Source organism: Neoarius graeffei, chromosome 11 (genome assembly GCF_027579695.1).
Source record: "Neoarius graeffei isolate fNeoGra1 chromosome 11, fNeoGra1.pri, whole genome shotgun sequence".
NCBI lineage: Eukaryota > Metazoa > Chordata > Actinopteri > Siluriformes > Ariidae > Neoarius > Neoarius graeffei.
The window spans coordinates 44289399-44313366 of NC_083579.1; the positions used below are offsets into that span (position 1 = coordinate 44289399).

Here is a 23968-nt window from a genome sequence, read left to right on the forward strand (position 1 = left end):
AACATTTTAAATAATATCTCAATGAACACAATTTCCAAAATGTTGACAAGACAAAGTTTAATATAACATCTGTTTAACTTATAACGTGAAAGTAAAGTTAATAATATAACTTGGATTACACATTTTTCAGTTTTACTCAAGTTAGGGTGGTGCAAAAATGAGTACACCCCACAACAAAAACTACTACATCTAGTACTTTGTATGGCCTCCATGATTTTTAATGACAGCACCAAGTCTTCTAGGCATGGAATGAACAAGTTGGCGACATTTTGCAACATCAATCTTTTTCCATTCTTCAACAATGACCTCTTTTAGTGACTGGATGCTGGATGGAGAGTGATGCTCAACTTGTCTCTTCAGAACTCCCCAAAGAAAATAATTTCTTTACACCACAAAGGTGAAGGCTACAAGAAGATCAGCAAAGCTTTACATATCAGTCAGAATACTGTAGAAAAAGTGCTACAAAAATTTAAGAAAGATGGAACTGCAACCATCTCACAGAGACGTCCAGGTCGTCCACATACCGTAAGTTACATAACACCTCGACAAGAGCGTCTTCTGATGAGAAGGGTTGAAGAAAATCAGCATGCAAGTTCACTGCAGTTATCTAAAGAAATAGAAAGCCAAACTAGGGTGACACAATACGGCGTACACTGCAGAGGAATGGCATGCATGGATGCCGTCCACGAAAGAAGTCTCTCCTAAAGCCCAGGCACAAAAAAGCCCGCCTAGAGTTTGCCAGGGCCCATGCTGACAAAGATGAAGACTACTGGGACTCTATACTCTGGAGTGATGAGACCAAGATAAATGTTTTTGGAACTGATGGCTTCAAAACTGTATGGCGTCGCAAAGGTGATGAATACAAAGAAAACTGCATGGTGCTTACAGTGAAACATGGTGGTGGCAGTGTCCTTATGTGGGGCTGCATGAGTGCTGCTGGTGTCGGGGAGCTGCATTTCATTGATGGCATCATGAATTCACAGATGTATTGCTCTATGTTGAAAGAGAAGATGCTACCATCACTCCATGCCCTTGGTCGTCGTGCACTTTTCCAACATGACTAAACACACATCTAAGGCCACTGTTGGATTTCTGAAGAACAACAGGGTGAAAGTGATTCAGTGGCCAAGTATGTCTCCTGATCTGAACCCAATCGAACACCTATGGGGAATTCTGAAGAGACAAGTTGAGCATCACTCTCCATCCAGCATCCAGTCACTAAAAGAGGTCATTGTTGAAGAATGTCGCCAACTTGTTTATTCCATGCCTAGAAGACTTGGTGCTGTCATTAAAAATCATGGAGGCCATACAAAGTACTAGATGTAGTAGTTTTTGATGTGGGGTGTACTCATTTTTGCACCACTCTAATTTGAGTAAAACTGAAAAATGTGTAATCTAAGTTTGTTATTAACCTTACTTTTTCCCCGTTATAAGTTAAACAGATGTTATATTAAACTTTGTCTTGTCAACATTTTGGAAATTGTGTTCATTGAGATATTGTTTAAAATGTTACTTTTCAAAGGGGGTGGACTCATTTATGCTGAGCACTGTATGTAATTATTATTATATATGCTGATTTTCATGTATGTTTCAGCTAACGACGCCCAGAAGTGAGGACATTGCAATCCCATCATTGCTGTCAGGCCATTGTGCCATGCTCAGTGATGAGGACAAGGACATCCTGACACCCCGTCCCACCACTCAGCAGGAGTAGGAGCAGGACAGCAGCTCGGAGTCAAAGTGTTTCAGTGCCCAAACTGTTGGGCTATTTAGTTGGGATTTTTTACAATGTAATAAAATGCGTTATTCCCTTATACTCATGCTATATTATTTGATTTTTGCATGGTAAATTAACATATACTGACTCAAATAAAAACAGCAAATGAGGTGGTGGTCTTCCCTTCTACACGCTACATGATCGGTTCCTTGGTTCCTCCCCCAATATATATATATATACCCAGAGTCTTGCCCCTTGTGTCGCATGCGGGTTGCGTGCACTGCGTGCACGCCACACATAGGAGTAGAAAGTGAGATGTACTTCTGTCTTGCGGGCCGCACAAATAGCAAGTGTGGATACTTGTGTAGTACTTCTGAGGCACGTCACTCGTACAATGACCGTGCGTCACTCGTGCGTCTTACTGTCATCGCAAAAAGCCCCTACTAGCCGTGCTGCTGACTTGGTTCAGATGTACAAAAGGAGTACGGGTCCTGTACGTAGTGTATGCATTCTTGATTTGTCGCAAGACCTGTAGAATTTGCACGTGCAGGACCAAAAGTCTCCACGGCCAGTCTGCAACCTTCTACAGCGTTGAACACACGCAAGTGTCATGCAAGTCTCAAGCACGGTTTTGCCAAATTTTTTACCGTAGACCGCCCGTAGCAGCACGTACAGCGGGTTATGAGTGAGGCTTAACCTTGTCGATGTCTGTCTTAAGCCTAGGTCACAACTGGACGTACGATTTTTTTGGCCGTGTGATTTTTGGCGTTTCCCAAATCGCTGCCGTTTTTTTTTGTTCGTGGAGAAAGACGCACGTTGGCCGTAAGTTTGTCTTGCAACCTGAACAAAACGTAAGCGCCTGCAGAGTTTGTTTGACATGACAAAGAACCTCTGCGGCCAGTCTACGGCTCGAAAATCAGCACGTCACACGCGCGCCCTCTGTGCGTTTCTTGCGTTTTTTGCACGTAGACCGGCCGTAGGAGCACGTACGGCCAGTTGTGACCGAGGCTTTACATAATTTTTTTTAACTCATTTTGTATTTTATTTGAGGAACAAAAATATGATATTTCATGGAAAATGTTACATTTCCTGAGTGATTCCAAACTTTTAAATGGTCGTGTAGGTAGCATATCAATCTCACACGTATGCAAGTTACATTGTTCATTCAAGAATATGTTCAAGTGTAGTTTGTTAGATGAGCCCTTGGAGAGACGAGGAATTGAGTCAACATGGATGTAAATTTCAACAGCAGAAACCAGAAATCTTTGTGATGGACACAGCTGTTTATAAGTCTAAACAACAAGAAGTAAATTTACAATATAGTGCATATTAAACACACTGCACACGTCTACATGCATACACAGTTAATTACCTCACTCATACTCTCCTAATACTGGTTAACTTTTTAACTACGAAATTATAAATTACAATTACTTGATGACATATTGATTGACTGTACACCGTTTGGAGGTATTTTGTGTGCAAATTTGAAATATAAACTGGACTTTTTCTCTCTGCCAACTTTGTTAGAGCAGGTTATATTTTCGCCTCCATTATTTAAAAAACTGTTTGTCTGTCCCCAATGTAGCTCAAAAATTGGTGAATGTATTTTGAAGAGATTTTGAGGAAAGCTGGGTCATGTGCCAAGGAACCGCCGATTAGATTTTGATAGAAATCTGGAGATGTACAGTGGTGCTGGAAAGTTTGTGAACCCTTTAGAATTGTCTATATTTCTGCATAAATATGACCTAAAACAACATCAGATTTTCACACAAGTCCTAAAAGTAGATAAAGAGAACCCAGTTAAACAAATGAGACAAAAATATTATACTTGGTCATTTATTTATTGAGGAAAATGATCCAATATTACAGATCTGTGAGTGGCAAAAGTATGTGAACCTCTAGGATTAGCAGTTAATTTGAAGGTGAAATTAGAGTCAGGTGTTTTCAATCAATGGGATGACAATCAGGTGTGAGTGGGCACCCTGTTTTATTTAAAGAACAGGGATCTATCAAAGTCTGATCTTCACAACACATGTTTGTGGAAGTGCATCATGGTATGAACAAAGGAGATTTCTGAGGACCTCAGAAAAAGTGTTGTTGATGCTCATCAGGCTGGAAAAGGTTACAAAACCATCTCTAAAGAGTTTGGACTCCACCAATCCACAGTCAAACAGATTGTGTACAAATGGAGGAAATTCAAGACCATTGTTACCCTCACCAGGAGTGGTCGATCAACAAAGATCACTCCGAGAGAAAGGCGTGTAATAGTCAACGAGATCACAAAGGACCCCAGGGTAACTTCTAAGCAACTGAAGGCCTCTCTCACATTGGCTAATGTTCATGAGTCCACCATCAGGAGAACAGTGAACAACAATGGTGTGCATGGCAGGGTTGCAAGGAGAAAGCCACTGCTCTCCAAAAAGAACATTGCTGCTCGTCTGCAGTTTGCTAAAGATCACGTGGAAAAGCCAGAAGGCTATTGGAAAAATGTTTTGTGGATGGATGAGACCAAAATAGAACTTTTTTGTTTAAACGAGAAGCGTTATGTTTGGAGAAAGGAAAACACTGCATTCCAGCATAAGACCCTTATCCCATTTGTGAAACATGGTGGTGGTAGTATCATAGTTTGGGCCTGTTTTGCCGCATCTGGGCCAGGACGGCTTGCCATCATTGATGGAACAATGAATTCTGAATTATACCAGCGAATTCTAAAGGAAAATGTCAGGACATCTGTCCATAAACTGAATCTCAAGAGAAGGTGGGTCATGCAGCAAGACAATGACCCTAAGCACACAAGTCGTTCTACCAAAGAATGGTTAAAGAAGAATAAAGTTAATTTTTTGGAATGGCCAAGTCAAAGTCCTGACTTTAATCCAATCGAAATGTTGTGGAAGGACTTGAAGCGAGCAGTTCATGTGAGGAAACCCACCAGCATCCCAGAGTCAAAGCTGTTCTGTATGGAGGAATGGGCTAAAATTCCTCCAAGCCGGTGTGCAGGACTGATCAACAGTTACCGGAAATGTTTATTTGCAGTTATTGCTGCACAAGGGGGTCACACCAGATACTGAAAGCAGAGGTTCACATACTTTTGCCACTCACAGATTTATAATATTGGATCATTTTCCTCAATAAATAAATGACCAAGTATAATATTTTTGTCTCATTTGTTTAACTGGGTTCTCTTTATCTACTTTGACTTGTGTGAAAATCTGATGATGTTTTAGGTCACATTTATGCAGAAATATAGAAAATTCTCAAGGGTTCACAAACTTTCAAGCACCACTGTATGTGGATCCAGGATTTTTTTTTGTCTGTTCCCAATGTAACTCAAGCGGGCAGTATGGTGGTGTCGTGGTTAGCACTGTTTCCTCACAGCAAGAAGGTTCTGGGTTCAAGCCCAGTGGCTGATGGGGGCCTTTCTGTGTGGAGTTTGCATGTTCTCCCCGTGTCGGTGTGGGTTTCCTCTGGGTGCTCTGGTTTCCCCCACAGTCCAAAGACGTAGTGAGACTACTCTAAATTGTCCATTGATCAAGCTTGGAGAGGGGATGGGCTCTGCCAAGTTTAAAAATGCCCTAGAAACACCAATGATGGACTGTTAAAATGTCATCAGTGGTGGCCCTATGGCCCTTGCCAGCTATGGGAAGGAGAAGGAACATAACTCAAAAAGTAGTGAATGGATTTCAATGAAATTTGCTGGACAGCTTTAGTATTATCCTAGGTTCAATTGATTTGATGTTGATCATGTGTGGCTTGGCAGGGGTATATACTCTTCCCTTCTAGTACCCTTCCAGTTAAATCCTGTTTCCTTCCAAGATAGTTCTAACCCACCCCTCACCCCCAATTCCTACAGAAAACCTTGACCAGTTCTGCCCACTTCTACAGAAAATTGGATCAATCCTGCACAATTCTGGCATTCTTTTCATTGTTTGTACTTGCTTAGTTACTTCTAGTTCCCCCCACAAAAACCAAATGTCATTTTAAACCACAACAACCTTGACCAAGATAAAGCCGTTAAGATGAATGAATGAAGGCATCATACAACATCACACAATCAACCCATGTTGATTAATATGGCTTGTGCCTTGTGCTGTGTTAAAACCCCCAACATCCCCTCCCTCCCTGTAACGTAACTATAAACAGTCAGGAACAAGACATGCTATTCATGTGTTGTATTGTAGGCCTATTTAAAGTCTTGTGTTATATTGATTGTATTGTCCTCATCTTCACTGTACAGATTCCTTCTCAGCTTCTATTTATTGTCTTGTGCTTTGTTGTCTGTTATACGCCGATACTACATGTTGTGGGTGTGTTCGCTGTTGTCACATTGTCCAAGGCCTTGGAAAACACTTTCGTTCTACTATATACTTGTATAGGGCTAAAATGAAAATAAAGCTCTCTCTTTCTTTAATTCTAATGAATAAGTTCAAAAATGGTACTTATTGGCAAAGCACTGTGGTGTAAGAGGAATAAAACACATTGTAATATTGCATAACTTTTATGGCATTTAGCAGACACTCTTACCCAGAGTGATGTACAACATACCCAGAGCAGTTAGGGGTTAGGTGCTTTGTTCAAGGGCACTTCAGCCATTCCTGCTGGTCCAGAGACTTGAACCAGCAACCTTTAGGTCCCAAAGCTGCTTCTCTAACCATTAGGAAAATGAAAAATTATCATCTTTGATTTGTGTCGGGTCACATTACACCACTGCATCTGTTTTATTCCTTACATACACTATGTTACCTCGGTGAGTTTGGGCACAAATGGACTTTCATCCATTATCTGTAGCCTGTACAGGGTCTCAGGCAAGCTGCAGCCTATCCCAGCTGGCTATGGGCAAGAGGTGGGGTACACCCTGGACAAGTCGCCAGGTCATCGCAGGGCTGACACATAGAGACAAACAACCATTCACACTTACAGTCAATTTAGAGCCACCAATTAACCTAACCTACATATCTTTGGACTGTGGGGGAAACCGGAGTACCCGGGGGAAACCCATGCAGACATGGAGAGAACATGCAAACTCCACATAGAAAGGCCCTCATCGGCCGCTGGGCTCGAACCCAGGACCTTCTTTCTGTGAGGCGACAGTGCTTACCACTACACCACCGTACCGCCCCCTAATGGACGGCCATACAATCCAAATTTAGATTTATATTCAGTCAAAAATTCATTTTCATGCCATTAAAACCTTGAAGATATGATTGTGATGTGTATACTGATATTTTTGTTCTATGCTCAGATCTCCAGTGAGCTAATATTTCATCTGTGACCAGTGATTGGACCGTCTGTAATGTTTTTTTTTTAAATTTCATAAAATAGTACAGCACATTATTGGAATGGTCAGTGGCATACCTCACAAAATATAGGCAACAAACAATAGACACAAAGACATTAAAATATCAAAACAACCCACCCCAAAAGGAAGATGAAACAGTATTAGGCATTGAGTGTACAGGGCAAGATGAACAGGAGGTACAACAGGCCTATATGGGACATTTCAGTTGTCAGATAGCTGGATTTTATCTTTAACATGGTTAATAAATGGATTCCATAGGTCAAAAAAATGTGTTTACACAGCCCCTTAATGAATATTATATTTTCTCTAGCTTAAGGAAAAACAGCACATCTTTAATCCAATGCATAAAAGTAGGAGGATGAGGATCTTTCCATTTGAGTAAGATTAAGCGTCTAGCAAAAAAAAAAGTCACAAAAGCAATACAATCTGTCTGAGCTTTTGACAGTTTAAGATGGTCTGGAGAAGTGCCAAAGATGGCCATAAACGGACAGGGGTCAATTTCCAGTCCCATGCATTCTGAAATAACTTTAAAAATCAAAATCCAAAAATTTTGAAGTGTATGTGTGAAGTGCACCCCCAAAACATATGAGCATGGGTAGCAGGGGAAGAGCGACATTGACTGCAGATAGGGCTATTGTTTGGGAAATATTTTGACAGTTTTAGGTTTGTCCAGGGCGGCATGGTGGTGTAGTGGTTAGCGCTGTCGCCTCACAGCAAGAAGGTCCGGGTTCGAGCCCCGTGGCCGGCGAGGGCCTTTCTGTGTGGAGTTTGCATGTTCTCCCCGTGTCCGCGTGGGTTTCCTCCGGGTGCTCCGGTTTCCCCCACAGTCCAAAGACATGCAGGTTAGGTTAACTGGTGACTCTAAATTGACCGTAGGTGTGAATGTGAGTGTGAATGGTTGTCTGTGTCTATGTGTCAGCCCTGTGATGACCTGGTGACTTGTCCAGGGTGTACCCCGTCTTTCGCCCGTAGTCAGCTGGGATAGGCTCCAGCTCGCCTGCAACCCTGTAGAACAGGATAAAGCGGCTAGAGATAATGAGATGAGATGAGGTTTGTCCAGTGGGTGCGATGTAAGATTTTACATTGTATCAGACTGTGCCTAGCACATATTGATATATTATGTACTCGCTGCAAGATTGATAGCCACATGTTCTCTGTGATGTTCTCACCCAGGTCAAACTCTCAGTCAGCCTTTAAGGCAGGAAGCTGTGAATGGCGCTTCTGTGTAAACTTCTCATCTCATTATCTCTAGCCGCTTTATCCTGTTCTACAGGGTCGCAGGCAAGCTGGAGCCTATCCCAGCTGACTACGGGCGAAAGGCAGGGTACACCCTGGACAAGTCGCCAGGTCATCACAGGGCTGACACATAGACACAGACAACCATTCACACTCACATTCACACCTACGGTCAATTTAGAGTCACCAGTTAACCTAACCTGCATGTCTTTGGACTGTGGGGGAAACCGGAGCACCCGGAGGAAACCCATGCGGACACGGGGAGAACATGCAAACTCCGCACAGAAAGGCCCTCGCCGGCCACGGGGCTCGAACCCGGACCTTCTTGCTGTGAGGCGACAGCGCTAACCACTACACCACCGTGCCGCCTCTGTGTAAACTTATTATACAAAATAGAAATTATTCTCCTGAAAGACTCAGGTTGCACTAAAAGGCTATCAAGTCAGTTGCATGGGGGCAGAGTTGGAAATGAAGGGAGTGTTTTACGAAGAAAGTCTCTGACCTGAAGATAACGGAAGAAGTTACTTTTGGGGAGGTTAAATTTCTTACACAGCTGATCAAAAGAGGAGAAAAACCCATCAGAATAAAGGTCATTAAAAGACCCAATGCCCAATTCCTGCCAGTTCAAAAATGATTTGTCAATTAAGGATGGTGTAAAATTGTGGTTAGAATGAATGGGAGCGTTTAAAGAGAAAGACATCCATCCAAAATGACGGCGCATCTGAGTCCAGAGCCTTAAAGTTGATCTGACAACCTTATTTTTGGAAATGTTTGATGAGGGGTTGGGGTAGAGGAGTAGACCAAGGCTGGCAAAGAGGAGGGTTGACAAGACAGGGCCTCTAAGACATACCATGAAGGCACATCAGCACCTGGATCCTCATACAACCAGTGTACTATTGCATGTATATTGGAAGCCCAATAATAGGCTTGAAAATCTGGTGCTGCCATACTACCAAGACACTTTGGATGTTGTAGCTTGCTATACGCGGTGATTTGTAATTCCATACAAAGGATGAAATAGAGTTTAGTTTGTGAAAAAATGATTTGGGAATAAATACAGGAATAAGTAAATACTTAAGTAAATTTGGGAAGAATGTTCATTCGAATCGAATTAATACAACCAGAAACAGAGAATGGATGTGAACTCCAATGCTTAAGGTAAAGTTCAGTCCGTTTGAGAAGGGGTGAGAAGTTTGCAGAAAAAAGGTTGGAGAATTTATCCACAACATTAACACCATCTCATCTCATTATCTCTAGCCGCTTTATCCTTCTACAGGGTCGCAGGCAAGCTGGAGCCTATCCCAGCTGACTACGGGCAAAAGGCGAGGTACACCCTGGACAAGTCGCCAGGTCATCACAGGGCTGACACATAGACACAGACAACCATTCACACTCACATTCACACCTACGGTCAATTTAGAGTCACCAGTTAACCTAACCTGCATGTCTTTGGACTGTGGGGGAAACCGGAGCACCCGGAGGAAACCCACGCGGACACGGGGAGAACATGCAAACTCTGCACAGAAAGGCCCTCGCCAGCCCCAGGGCTCGAACCCAGGACCTTCTTGCTGTGAGGTGACAGCGCTAACCACTACACCACCGTGACATTAACACCAAGGTATGTGAAACTGTTTGAGACCTTGAAGTGAATGAATACTGGCAAGCAGCCTTATTAATAGGAAACAGTTCACTTTTTTCTCAGTTAAGTTTGTAGCCTGAGAGGCGATGAAATTGATCTAAGATGTAAAATGCATGGGTTAGGGACCTAGCTGGGTCTGAAATATATAAAAGTAAGTCATCCGCATATAATGAGGCTTTTTGTTCCTGACCTCTAAAGATACCTCTCACCAGTGTAGTATGATTCAGGGTGAGTGACAAGGGCTCAATGGCCAAGGCAAATAGTAAGGGTGATAATGGACAACCCTGTCTTGTGCCACGTCCTACCTGAAAATATTTTGAAAAGGTGTTATTAGTGCAGACTGAAGAAAGTGAAGTATACAGTAACTTAATCCAGGAAATAAACTTTTGTCCAAAGCCAAACTTCTCAAGGGTGTAAAAAAGATAACTCCATTCAATCCTATCAAAGGTCTTCTCGGCGTCTAAGGAAACCAATATTTCTGGAGTAGGAGAATCAGATGGGTGATAGATGATGTTAAACAAACATCTTACATTAAAAAATGAAAACCTGTTCCTGATGAAGCCTCTTTGGTCAGCTATGATATCAGGTAGAATTTTTTCAAGGCGACGGGCATGGGCGCCGCCAGGGGGGGAAAGGTTAGAACAATTCTAGGGGCCCAGCACTGCCATGGGGCCCTTTAAGGGGCTGATAATATGCTTTTAATGATTTTAATAAGACTTTTGAAATAACAACAATGCAATATTCCATCTGGTAAAATGAGCTAATTGAACAAGGTTGTCTATTTCTTGAGTTCTTCAACATATTGTCATTTAACCCTCCCTCTTTTGCGAAATGGTACGGTCCAGTTCTGGTAGAAGCGCGATGCGTTAAATCTGTGTGCTGATCAGTGCAACGCTACTTGCTGCTGTGTCGCGGTGCAGCAGCCAGCCAGCCAGCAGTGGAGTGCGTACAGTCTATGATCGCTAAATATGAAGAGTGGCTGTCAAAAACGTAAAGAAAGGCAGCTGAAAGCTGAGAGGGACCGGAGAGGCAGGCAACTGGTCACTCAGTTTTTCCCAAAGAAAGGTAGCTATCGTTCACATGTGTGTTCAAAATATTAGTATGGTAAATGAACAGTATGAACGTGGTTGGATTAGCCTATCAAGAGAACACTTTTACAGTTTGTACAGTGACATTTTTTCCATTTTAATAACTGAACTGACTTGTGTGATAAACAGGATGAAATATTACGTTATGCTGGTGCTAATAACTAGTGCTAATAACCAGTTTCATAACTAATGGGGTGCCCTAAATATGCACAGATTCAGCCTCAGGGGGACCTCCGCCCTACCAAACCACTGAACCCCCCTTTGGAGAAGGAGGTAAGTGGCAATACAACCCATAAATGCTTTAGGATTTAAGTTTTTAATGAGCGAGCGCCATATACAGTTTGCTAGATTAAAGTGTTGCTAATAACGGACACCAGTCAAGTGTTTGACATGGTTACGTGTGTGGAATGTTCACACGTTCTAAACCATTGGTTTCAAATCGAGGAGCTGGAGAAAGCACAGCACACATAAAAGAGGGATAGAGGTTACAACATATGAAGAAATATGTACGTAATTGATCAAATTGAAATGTCACTCCGTGTCACTTTGAAATAAATTTATAATAAGTTGTTTCCTTGCAATTGTGACGAGGGTGGGCAAAGTTGGGGGGCCCAAAATTCTAATCTTTCATGGGGCCCAAAATTTCTGGCGGCGCCCCTGGCGACGGGCAAGAATTTTAGCCAGAATTTTGCCATCCACATTTAATAGTGATATTGGACGATAGGAACTACAGCAGTGAGGGTCTTTGTTCTTTTTTAAAAGCAAGGAAATTTGGGCAGAACGTAATGTTTTGGGAAGGATACCAGATTTAAGAGAGTCAGTAAACATGTTAAGAAGAAGAGGAATAAGCTTGTCTGAAAATCTTTTGAAAAACTCTACAGGGAATCCACCGGGCCCTGGACTCTTTCCACTCTGCATGACCATAGTAGCTTCCCTCACCTCTGATGACGTAATGGGTTTATCAAGATTTCCAACTACATCTTCTGATATTTTTGGTATGGGAAGGTTAACAAAGAACTTTGACAAATCGTCAGAGGTAGGCTGATGCTCAGAGGTGTAAAGTGATATATAAAAATTCTGAAAGGCGTTATTAATTTCCTGAGGATCATGAGTAGCCACCTTTTGGCACATCAACTTCGTAAGTCTGCAGCTTCACGAAACATCTCAGAAATAAATACTAGCAGTGTACTGTACATGACCACAGAATCATTTCTTACAGTGTAGGCTTGTCACCATATTCATAATAAGTGTGTCTGGACTTCAAAATCATTTCTTCTGCATTGACTGTACTGAGGATTTCAAATTCTGACTTAAAGAGGAGCATCTCTTTATACAAGTCAGGAGAAGGTGAGTCAGTACAGTATATTGGTTTTCTAGATGTTGAATGCGGTCCATAAGGCTAGAAAGAGTGAATGACCGCAGCTGCTTGTCATAGGACGCACGGGATATAAGTTGGCCCCTCATATAGGCTTTGAACGTTTCCTGCAGTGTGCTATGATTCATGTCAGCAGTTACATTGATGTCAATAAAGAAATCAATCTGTTGTGAAATAAATTAAACAAAATTAGAGTCAGATAGGAAAAGTGTGTTTAGTCTCCATGGTGGGCGGGATGTAGATTTATGAGCAATCTTAATGACCATTAAAAGAGGTGAATGGTCAGAGATGACTCTAGCATGGTAGTTACAGCTTTGAACGAGAGGAAGTAATTTACAGTCGATAAGAAAATAATCTATACGTGAATGTGTGTGATGAACGGGGGAATAAAAGGAATAACCTCGTGTATTGGAGTTCAGACATCTCCATACATCTACTAGACCATAATTATTAAGATATGCATTGATAACCTTAGCAGATTTTGAATTTGCAAATTTCCTAGTGGCTGATGTATCCAAATTTTGAAGGCAACAATTCAAATATCCAGCAATGACAACTAGGTGTGAATCAATATTAGGTTGACAAACTTGACAAAAAACTGCTCGTCATCATGGTTTGGGGCATAAATATTTGCTAAGATCAATGGGGTATCATACAATGACATAGCATCCATTGCAGTCCGCTACAACGGAGGATGAAATGAACGGGACCGAGTGATGAATTAAAATAGCAACCCCACAGGCTTTACTGTTAAATAATGAATGGAATGACTGAGAGAGGGGTGGCATGGTGGTGTAGTGGTTAGCACTGTCGCCTCACAGCAAGAAGGTCCTGGGTTCGATCCCAGCGGCCAGTGAGGGCCTTTCTGTGTGGAATTTGCATGTTCTCTCCGTGTCTGTGTGGGTTTCCTCCAGGTGCTCTGGTTTCCCCCCACAATCCAAAGACAAGCAGGTTAGGCTAATTGGTGGTTCTAAATTGACCGTAGGTGTGAATGGTTGTTTATGTCTATGTGTTAGCCCTGCAATGACCTGGTGACTTGTCCAGGGTGTACCTTGCCCATAGTCAGCTGGGATAGGCTCCAGCTTGCTTGCGACCCTGTAGGACAGGATAAGCAGCTACAGATGATGGATGGATGGATGACTGAGATACCCATCGTCTCTGAGTTGTGTAATGTTTATTTTTTAAAATTAACTTTTCCACTGGCGGCACGGTGGTGTAGTGGTTAGCGCTGTCGCCTCACAGCAAGAAGGTCCGGGTTCGAGCCCCGTGGCCGGCGAGGGCCTTTCTGTGTGGAGTTTGCATGTTCTCCCCGTGTCCGCGTGGGTTTCCTCCGGGTGCTCCGGTTTCCCCCACAGTCCAAAGACATGCAGGTTAGGTTAACTGGTGACTCTAAATTGACCGTAGGTGTGAATGTGAGTGTGAATGGTTGTCTGTGTGTCAGCCCTGTGATGACCTGGCGACTTGTCCAGGGTGTACCCCGCCTTTCGCCCGTAGTCAGCTGGGATAGGCTCCAGCTTGCCTGCGACCCTGTAAAACAGGATAAAGAGGCTAGAGATAATGAGATGAGAACTTTTCCACTTGATGTAAATCAGATTAGTTTCATCAACTCAGTGACTTAGTGAAAACATACATCACATTATTACTTAATGCAATTTTAGTAGCATGTGTCTTTATATATCGAGAGCACACTACTGTGTGTACATGGTCATACATTTCAGACAATCGGAAAAGGTAATAGTCTACAAGACCAATTTTTACAAACACATATAGGCTAATTGTCTCTTGTATAGTTTGCATATTAGTTGTTTATGTCTCTGCTATTACTTCCTATAAATTGCAATTTGGTCAGAAGTAATTTTCAGCTTGTTTTTGGTTATGAATGAATGGACAAGTCTGAAACCACAGAGGCAAGCTGTCAAACAGTGCACCTCTCTCTCTGTAGCCTGTGTGTAATCTATAGATCTGGCTTTTCCTGCTTTTTAGCCCCACATGGATAAGCGCGTCAGTCTTTTTGTGTGTGTGACGTCATCAGTAGCGACCTGCCAAGGTGGAGAATCGGGTTGCCAGATTGGGCAGCTATTCACGTATTTAAATCCTTGACTGACCCTGAATGAAATGGTGGTACATTGATTCTGTTGGTCATTTTTCATTAATCTCATCTCATTATCTGTAGCCGCTTTATCCTGTTCTACAGGGTCGCAGGCAAGCTGGAGCCTATCCCAGCTGACTACGGGCGAAAGGCGGGGTACACCCTGGACAAGTCACCAGGTCATCACAGGGCTGACACATAGACACAGACAACCATTCACACTCACATTCACACCTACGGTCAATTTAGAGTCACCAGTTAACCTAACCTGCATGTCTTTGGACTGTGGGGGAAACCGGAGCACCCGGAGGAAACCCACGCGGACACGGGGAGAACATGCAAACTCCACACAGAAAGGCCCTCGCCAGCCACGGGGCTCGAACCCAGGACCTTCTTGCTGTGAGGTGACAGCGCTAACCACTACACCACCGTGCCGCCCTTTTTCATTAATAATAATAATAATAATAATAATAATAATAAATGCATCAATACCATTCCCCCCGAACAAATAGGAGTGCTCACTGATACTGATACAGATACTGAAATACACTCACTGGCCACTCTAATAGGAACTTGTTCTTGATTCTAATGGCCCTTTTCCACGACCCTTTTTCAGCTCACTTCAGCTCGCTTCAGCTCACTTCAGCCCGACACGGCTCGCGTTTCGACTACCTCAGAGCAGCACGACTCAGCTCGCTTCAGCCCTGCTTAGCACCCAAAACTCGCACGGTTTTGGAGTGGGGCTGAAGCGAGCCAAACCGAGCCGAGTGGGGCTAGGGGCGTGAGCAGACACTCCCCTGTGCACTGATTGGTGAGGAGGAGTGTCCTCACATGCCCACACACGCCCCGCGAGCACGCTGGGATCTGTAAACACCGCAAACCCGGAAGAAGAAGAATTACGAATTACGAGAATTTCTGAAGCCTTATGTGCCTCGCCTCATCTATACACTCTTGCCAGTATCTCTTGGCGTTGTCGGTGACAACAAGCCACAGCACCAAGACCAGCAACACTAACGACTCCATGTCCTCCATGTTTATTGTTTACTATTCGGGTCGTGAGACTACTGCTTAAAAGATCACTGATGTCACTGTTTGCGCCGCCTAGCAACATCACGTGACGTCCACCCACTTTCGCTAACTCCACCCAATGTGTCCACCCACTTCCAGCCAGCACGGTTCAGCGCGGTTGTAGTCGAAATGCAGCTCCAACAGCCCCGCTCAGCTCGACTCAGCACGGCACGGCTCAGCCCAACTCAGCCGCGTTGGTAGTGGAAAAGCGGCATATGATTCCTGTTCTTGGATGGCAGGAATGGAACCCAATGTGGTCTTCTGCTGTTGCATGCTGAGATGCTTTTCTGCTCACCATGTTTGTAAAGAGTTGCTGTGAGTTACTATATCCTTCCTGGCAGCTCAAACCAGTCTGGCCATTTCCCTCTGACCTCTCTTATCAACAAGGCGTTTCCACCAACAGAACTGTCGCTCACTCAATGTTTTTTGTTTTTCGCACCGTTCTGTGTAAACTTTAGAGACTGTTGTGTGTGAAAACCCCCAGGAGATCAGCAGTTTCTGAAATACTCAAACCAGTCCATCTGGCACCAACGCCCATGCCACAGTGAAAGTCACAGAGATCACAATTTTTCCCGTTCTGATGTGTAAAGTGAATGTTAACTGGAGCTCTTTATTTGTATCTGCCCGATTTGTGCATTGTGCTGCTGGCAAGGGATCGGCTGATTAGAGAACTGCATAAAACAGCAGGTGTATAGGTGTACTTAATAAAGTGGCCAGTGAGTCTAAATACCTGTTTAGTGATAATGACTTTGGACACTCATTGAACATTTTCTTTTGCTCTGTTTATGTTGGTTGCTGGGCGGCACGGTGTTGTAGTGGTTAGCGCTGTCACCTCACAGCAAGAAGGTCCGGGTTCAAGCCCCGTGGCCGGCGAGGGCCTTTCTGTGTGGAGTTTGCATGTTCTCCCCGTCTCTGCGTGGGTTTCCTCCGGGTGCTCCGGTTTCCCCCACAGTCCAAAGACATGCAGTTAGGTTAACGTGGGGCGGCCTTGGGCTGAAGTGCCCTTGAGCAAGGTACTTAACCCCTGACTGCTCCCTGGGCGCTGTAGTGTGGCTACCACTGCTCTGGGTGTGTGCGTGCGTGTGTTCACTGCTTCAGATGGGTTAAATGCAGAGGATGAATTTCACTGTGCTTGAAGTGTGCATGTGATAAATAAAGGTTTCTTCTATAAACAAAAAGTGAGGCGTATAAGATCTCATCTTATCTCATTATCTGTAGCCGCTTTATCCTGTTCTACAGGGTCGCAGGCAAGCTGGAGCCTATCCCAGCTGACTACGGGCGAAAGGCGGGGTACACCCTGGACAAGAGGCGTATAAGATGAAAGAGTAATTTAACAAGCTTTGCATTTTTATTGAAAAACCACACAATGTGTGCAGGTTATATTGTAAAATTTGTATATGCTGTGATTAACATGGTTTTGGGTTGGTAATTAATATGGTGAATTTAAAGTGTGGGGCGGCACGGTGGTGTAGTGGTTAGCGCTGTCGCCTCACAGCAAGAAGGTCCGGGTTCGAGCCCCGTGGCCGGCGAGGGCCTTTCTGTGCGGAGTTTGCATGTTCTCCCCGTGTCCGCGTGGGTTTCCTCCGGGTACTCCGGTTTCCCCCACAGTCCAAAGACATGCAGGTTAGGTTAACTCATTTCATCTCATTATCTCTAGCCGCTTTATCCTGTTCTACAGGGTCACAGGCAAGCTGGAGCCTATCGCAGCTGACTACGGGTGAAAGGCGGGGTACACCCTGGACAAGTCGCCAGGTCATCACAGGGCTGACACATAGACACAGACAACCATTCACACTCACATTCACACCTACGGTCAATTTAGAGTCACCAGTTAACCTAACCTGCATGTCTTTGGACTGTGGGGGAAACCGGAGCACCCGGAGGAAACCCACGCGGACACGGGGACAACAACACAGAAAGGCCCTCGCCGGCCCCGGGGCTCGAACCCAGGACCTTCTTGCTGTGAGGCGACAGCGCTAACCACTACACCACCGTGCCGCCCGGTTAGGTTAACTGGTGACTCTAAATTGACCGTAGGTGTGAATGTGAGTGTGAATGGTTGTCTGTGTCTATGTGTCAGCCCTGTGATGACCTGGCGACTTGTCCAGGGTGTACCCCGCCTTTCGCCCGTAGTCAGCTGGGATAGGCTCCAGCTTGCCTGCGACCCTGTAGAACAGGATAAAGCGGCTACAGATAATGAGATGAGATGAGATGAAGTTAAAGTGTGGTGTGGGATTTTTTGAGAGTTGGGAATCTGGCAACCTTGGTGTCAGGGCAGAGCTGAGTGGCCGAGCTGGGAGAAGCCGCCGCTCTCCTGTCTGGGGAAGGAGGGCGTGTGAGTCTCATCCACCTGGATGTCAACAGCTTATGAGCTGTATGTTTGTTTATTTCGTTTGCTGAAAGGTTTAGCTCGGTATTTGTTGAGAATACCGGTGTATAATGAGGTATCTGTGCTAAAGGAGGAGTTGCTGTTGTTATTTGGGAATGTCAAAGTCGGGCTGGTTTGTAACTTGGAGACGCGTTTGCTCATTTCCTGTTGCTGAACGCTGGCCACAACGTTTCCCTCCTCCCTGAACATTATTTTGGGTAAGTGTTCAAGTATGGTGTCGTGCAGAGCTAAAATAATCTTGTTAGAACTTGTTGAGAGGATGAATGTTGAGGAAATTGCAGTGTTCTGGTGGTAATTTCTCTGAAAGCTGCTAATCCGTGGTGTGCTTTAGCAACGCTAGCTGCCGAGTTTTACCTCAGACTCTCTACACCAACTGCCTACTTTACCTCATTATTATAATAAAACACATTTAATTTAACTTCACTTCCAACAAAAAACGGCACTTGTCGTCTGAAACACACTCAGGTGTGCTATAAGAGAAGAGACTTTGTGCCTCTGAGCAACTTCCTCTGGATTCAAAGCAGATAATCAAATTGTTAACCAGGATGTTCTCACACACAGGGAAAAGATGGGCTTTGTCCCAAATCGCGTAATCCAATACTAAATAGTGTGGCAGCAAATATGACGTCAGCTATGGCTACCACCTGCGCTCGTGCGATATTTTGTCGAAGTGTTTAGTGCGGTAGTGTGCGGTTTAGGACACAGCCCGTGTCTACTGCTGCAGAAGTACATTAACTCTGGGTGAATTTGACTGCTGATAAAATCAAGGTTCTGCTTCAGGTTTTTTTTTTTTTAAGACCATGTAGGTTAATTAGGAAACTAATTAACTTTTTTTCTTTTAAACTGAACAACCAGAGGCTGAACTGCTGGGCCACAGCTGGGAAAATGGAAACACCATATACAGTGCTCAGTGTAAATGAGTGCACCCCCTTTGAAAAGTAACAACATTTTAAACAATATCCAAAATGTTGACAAGACAAAGTTTAATATAACATCTGTTTAACTTATAACATGAAAGTAAGGTTAATAATATAACTTCGATTACACATTTTTCAGTTTTATTCAAATTAGGGTGGTGCAAAAATGAGTACACCCCACAACAAAAACTACTGCATCTAGTACTTTGTATGGCCTCCATGATTTTTAATGACAGCACCAAGTCTTCTAGGCATGGAATGAACAAGTTGGCGACATTTTGCAACATCAATCTTTTTCCATTCTTCAACAATGACCTCTTTTAGTGACTGGATGCTGGATGGAGAGTGATGCTCAACTTGTCTCTTCAGAATTCCCCAAAGAAAATAATTTCTTTCCACCACAAAGGTGAAGGCTACAAGAAGATCAGCAAAGCTTTACATATCAGTCAGAATACTGTAGCAAAAGTGGTACAAAAATTTAAGAAAGATGGAACTGCAACCATCTCACAGAGACGTCCAGGTCATCCACGGAAGTTAACACCTCGACAAGAGCGTCTTCTGATGAGAAGGGTTGAAGAAAATCGGCATGCAAGTTCACTGCAGTTATCTAAAGAAGTAGAAAGTCAAACTGGAGTGACTATTTCCCGTGACACAATATGGCGTACACTGCAGAGGAATGGCATGCATGGATGCCGTCCACGAAAGAAACCCAGGCACAAAAAAGCCTGCCTAGAGTTTGCCATGGCCCATGCTGACAAAGATGAAGTCTACTGGGACTCTATAGACCCTTTTCAGTCACGTAACCTTCGTAAACGCGACCACCATTTTGGACATGTAGTGGACTTCGGCTCGAATTGGTTTGAATGCGAGGAAGGCGACAAACGGAGAACATACAAGAAAAAAGAGCGAGATGCAGAAAACACCTTCGCTATCCAGCGACGTAGGGCATTTACAGGGCGAGCAGAGGGAGAAATAACAGTAACGACACATTAGCAACGCCGTACAGAAATAACGGTTTATGGCACAGACCCTTTCGGTTCTCGCTCATCTAGCTGCTACAATGACTGCTTAGACTGCAACAATAATACCTAACACACATTTAAGTATCCGTCGTAAAGACGTGAAACTCGTCGAGTGACGAGTGTGTTCATTGATAAGCTAACACAATCTAAAAGTAGACATACCATCACACTGCCCTGGCGCTGTGTACAGTTTACCTTCTATGGTTTGTGCACTCACTATTTGCCATTACTTTCTCCAACCGTTGTGACAGATTACAGAGAACGGCCTGGATTTAAGAGACAAATACATGTTCCTCTTGTTTTGAACACTTATTTGTAGGCAGTGCTTAATTTGTAAAGTGGGAGGTCCCGGAGTGCAGAGGATGAGCGGCTCCGGTGCGGGAAAAAAAAAAGGGAGGGAGGGGGCGCGGTGCTGCGCTTCTGGGCATGTTTTGTAATAACACTACAAATTAAGTTCATCTGCAGATATTTTGTGGATGTCGTTTCATGAGAGAAATCACCAACAAGACAGATATCAAAATCAGACATTAACACTAAATAAACTTGCATTTTTTTATTTAATTATTTGTTTTTTTTTTGTTGTTGTTACATAGTCAAAAGAGGTGTCGGATCACCGGATCCAGTGTAAATAGCTGCCGGAGCCAACGCCCGAGGTTCCGGAGCGCGCTCCGGCTTGCTCCCCCTCAAATTAAGCGCTGTTTGTAGGACACTGCCTCTGATCTGTCCTACAGTCTACCAACAGCAAAGGAACACAACGCTAGCTAATGTCGTTAGCTAATAGCTACTACAGAAGAACAAAGAGGTTACAATGGGTTATTTTAGCCTATTTGGTTACACACTCGCCGCCACAGAATGTTAACAGCAATGTAATGCCTTTTCTGGCTAATTTTATTCGTCTTACCTCCAACAAAGTGGTCACTACACAAGTGCTGGTATGCCGAGGGCTGCCAATCTGTTAATGGCCGCTATCCATCTTCTCCGTCGGGATCCGATAAAATGATAAACCTTGCCTTGTTTGTTGATGGTTACTACATCCAGGTGCACAACAATATAGTGGCATGATGGAAGTCTTGCTGAAAATAAACACTTTCTTTGCTGCCGTTCCTCAATGTTGGCTGTGGTAAACTACTGGTAGTACATGTCCAAAATGGCGGCCGCGTTTGTCGTGACGTCACCTGAAAAGGGTCTATACTCTGGAGTGATGAGACCAAGATAAATGTTTTTGGAACTGATGGCTTCAAAACTGTATGGCGTCGCAAAGGTGAGGAATACAAAGAAAAATGCATGGTGCCTACAGTGAAACATGGTGGTGGCAGTGTCCTTATGTGGGGCTGCATGAGTGCTGCTGGTGTCGGGGAGCTGCATTTCACTGATGGCATCATGAATTCACAGACGTATTGCTCTGTACTGAAAGAGAAGATGCTACCATCACTCCGTGCCCTTGGTCGTCGTGCTCTTTTCCAACATGACGATCCTAAACACACATCTCAGGCTACTGTTGGATTTCTGAAGAAGAACAGTGAAAGTGATTCAGTGGCCAAGTATGTCTCCTGATCTGAACCCAATCGAACACCTATGGGGAATTCTGAAGAGACAAGTTGAGCATCACTCTCCATCCAGCATCCAGTCACTAAAAGAGGTCGTTGTTGAAGAATGGAAAAAGATTGATGTTGCAAAATGTCGCCAACTTGTTCATTCCATGCCTAGAAGACTTGGTGCTGTCATTAAAAATCATGGAGGCCATACAAAGTACTAGATGTAGTAGTTTTTGTTGTGGGGTGTACTCATTTTTGCACCACCCTAATTTGAGTAAAATTGAAAAATGTGTAATCTAAGTTATATTATTAACCTTACTTTCACGTTATAAGTTAAACAGATGTTATATTAAACTTGTCAACATTTTGGAAATTGTGTTCATTGAGATATTGTTTAAAATGTTCCTTTTCAAAGGGGGTGTACTCATTTACGCTCAGCACTGTACAAGTTTTTTTAATTTTTTTTTAAAGAAACTAATATCCCTATCCCAATAGGATTAATAAAATGATCTGTCTACATGTCTAATATGACAACAGAATTAGAAAATCTCAATTATTCATTCATTCGTTTTCTGTACCACTTATCCATCAAGGGTGAAGGGGAAACTGGAGTCAGTCCCAAATAACATCGAGTAAGAGGAAGGCTGGACAGGTCATGACTCTATCATATCACAGGGCCAACACAGAGACCAAGAAACATTCACACTCGTGGGAAATTTAGAGTATCCAGTTGACCTAATCCACATATCTTTAGGTTGTGTGAGGAAACCAGAGCACCTGAAGGAAACCCACACAGGCACAAGGAGAACATGCAAACCACACAAAGGCCATGGTTGACTGGCAGATTCGAACACAGAACCTGCTTGCTGTGAGGCGACAGCACTAAGCGCTGCACTACCGTGCCACCCCAATCTCAAACATTTAATAATAAATGTCGTGTCGTAATAAGAAAACTGGAAAATAACCTTCTGGTAACGATGATGTACTAGTTTGATCGGAGTGTGTTTTGGCAGCTAGTCAGAGCAAGCCGGGTAGTTTTATTTGCTTTGAGTCATAGAAATTATCTCGTCTCCGTGGGTCATTATTTTTATTGATTTGGCTATAGCGACTTAAAGGGAATGAACTTTAAACTCTGTGCCTGAAATCAAGGGAAATAAATGACTTCTAGACGTACGTCATCTTCAGCTTTTGTATGTGAATTGTTTGGCCTTTACAGGAATGACTTGCTTTTGTATCTGTCACAGTTCCAGTGACTTTGTATGTGGAATCTGGTGTTTATGTTCTGAAATGTTTTTGGCCTTGTTGTGTAGGATGCTAAATCGCATTTGATAGTGTGAAGATGAGTGTGACCTCATGGTTCCTGGTGAGCAGCTCGGGCACGCGCCACCGTTTGCCACGTGAGATGATCTTCGTTGGCCGAGAGGACTGTGAGCTGATGCTGCAGGTGAGACTACACACATATTCTGTACCAGTGATTTTCCTCGTGCGGTCTAGTGACTCCCGAAGAGGTCCATGAAGCAGAGCAGGGGTCAGCAGTGGAACTGGTGGAAATCCCAACCCACCATTATCAAAGCCATTATATTTATTATTGAGTTCTTATAGTTATTAGTCAGTTTGACTGGTCACTATATATATATATATATATATATATATATATATAGGCCTCTAAATAATCTAAACTTGGAATGAGGATGGGAAGTTTAGAAGTAGAAAAGCTTATTGCTGTAATAAATAGAAATAATATTCAAGTGGAATTTATTTAACAATTGAAGATAAATAGAAATAATATTCAAGTGGAATTTAACAATTGAAGGGTTTCCTGGCTCCACAAATGTAAGACTCCCTGCTCTATGTGTCATTTTTCATATTTAGGTTATTATCTCAACAATAATAAGAATAACAACCTAGTCTCTGATACTTAAAGGTTTGCCAGAGAGCAGGAGGGTAATAGGATAAAAGCTCTGAGGAATGCCACAAATTTACACAAGTTTTAAAACTGAATTTGTATTTGAAACCTGATAATGAATCTGCATGGTTTAAAATGAACCACTGTTTATTTTTAAAAAAAGTTGTTTATTACCTGTTATTACATGCTGCATTGACATGATTCATCATTGATCTTGGATCATGAAAAAATGTTATGTCCAAGTGGGCTCAAATAAACTTTGGGTACAGACGATTAAAACTATTACCACAGTGAACACTTTTATTATAATAATAAATCAATTTATATAGCACCTTTCTCAAAACCCAAGGTCGCTTTACAATTATGGGGGGGGGGAGTCCACCAAATAGAGGCCAGGATGTCATTTCAATGGTGTAGCAGCCACAGTCCCACCAAAAGGCGCACGAAAACAAGTCCCACACTGCCGCTGTGCTGCCACCGGGCAGCATCACTCGGAACACCATGCCATGGATCCACAAAGCGAGCACAGAAGCACCGCCATGCAGAGCGCCGGTACATCCCAAACCGCCTGCACAGCTGGCCCGACGCCACCGAGCAACATTGCTCGGAGCGCCAAGCACTAAAGCACAGAGCGCTGGACAACCACGATGTTCAAATGAGCAACGAGCTCACTGCAGTCCATAGCTAG

At 43.4% G+C, this 23968-nt stretch overlaps 1 protein-coding gene across 3 annotated transcripts in view; it reads left to right on the forward strand.

The window, feature by feature from the left end:
• The first annotated feature begins 17792 nt into the window (after positions 1 to 17792).
• cep170ba (centrosomal protein 170Ba) overlaps positions 17793 to 23968 on the forward strand; it is a 71105-nt gene continuing 64929 nt past the window's right edge. For all 3 annotated transcript variants that reach the window (XM_060933975.1, XM_060933977.1, XM_060933976.1), the window contains exons 1-2: positions 17793 to 18097; positions 22685 to 22818. In XM_060933975.1, coding sequence (XP_060789958.1) covers positions 22714 to 22818 — 105 coding nt within the window. In that variant the 5' untranslated portion in view covers positions 17793 to 18097; positions 22685 to 22713. The remainder of the gene's footprint in view (positions 18098 to 22684; positions 22819 to 23968) is intronic.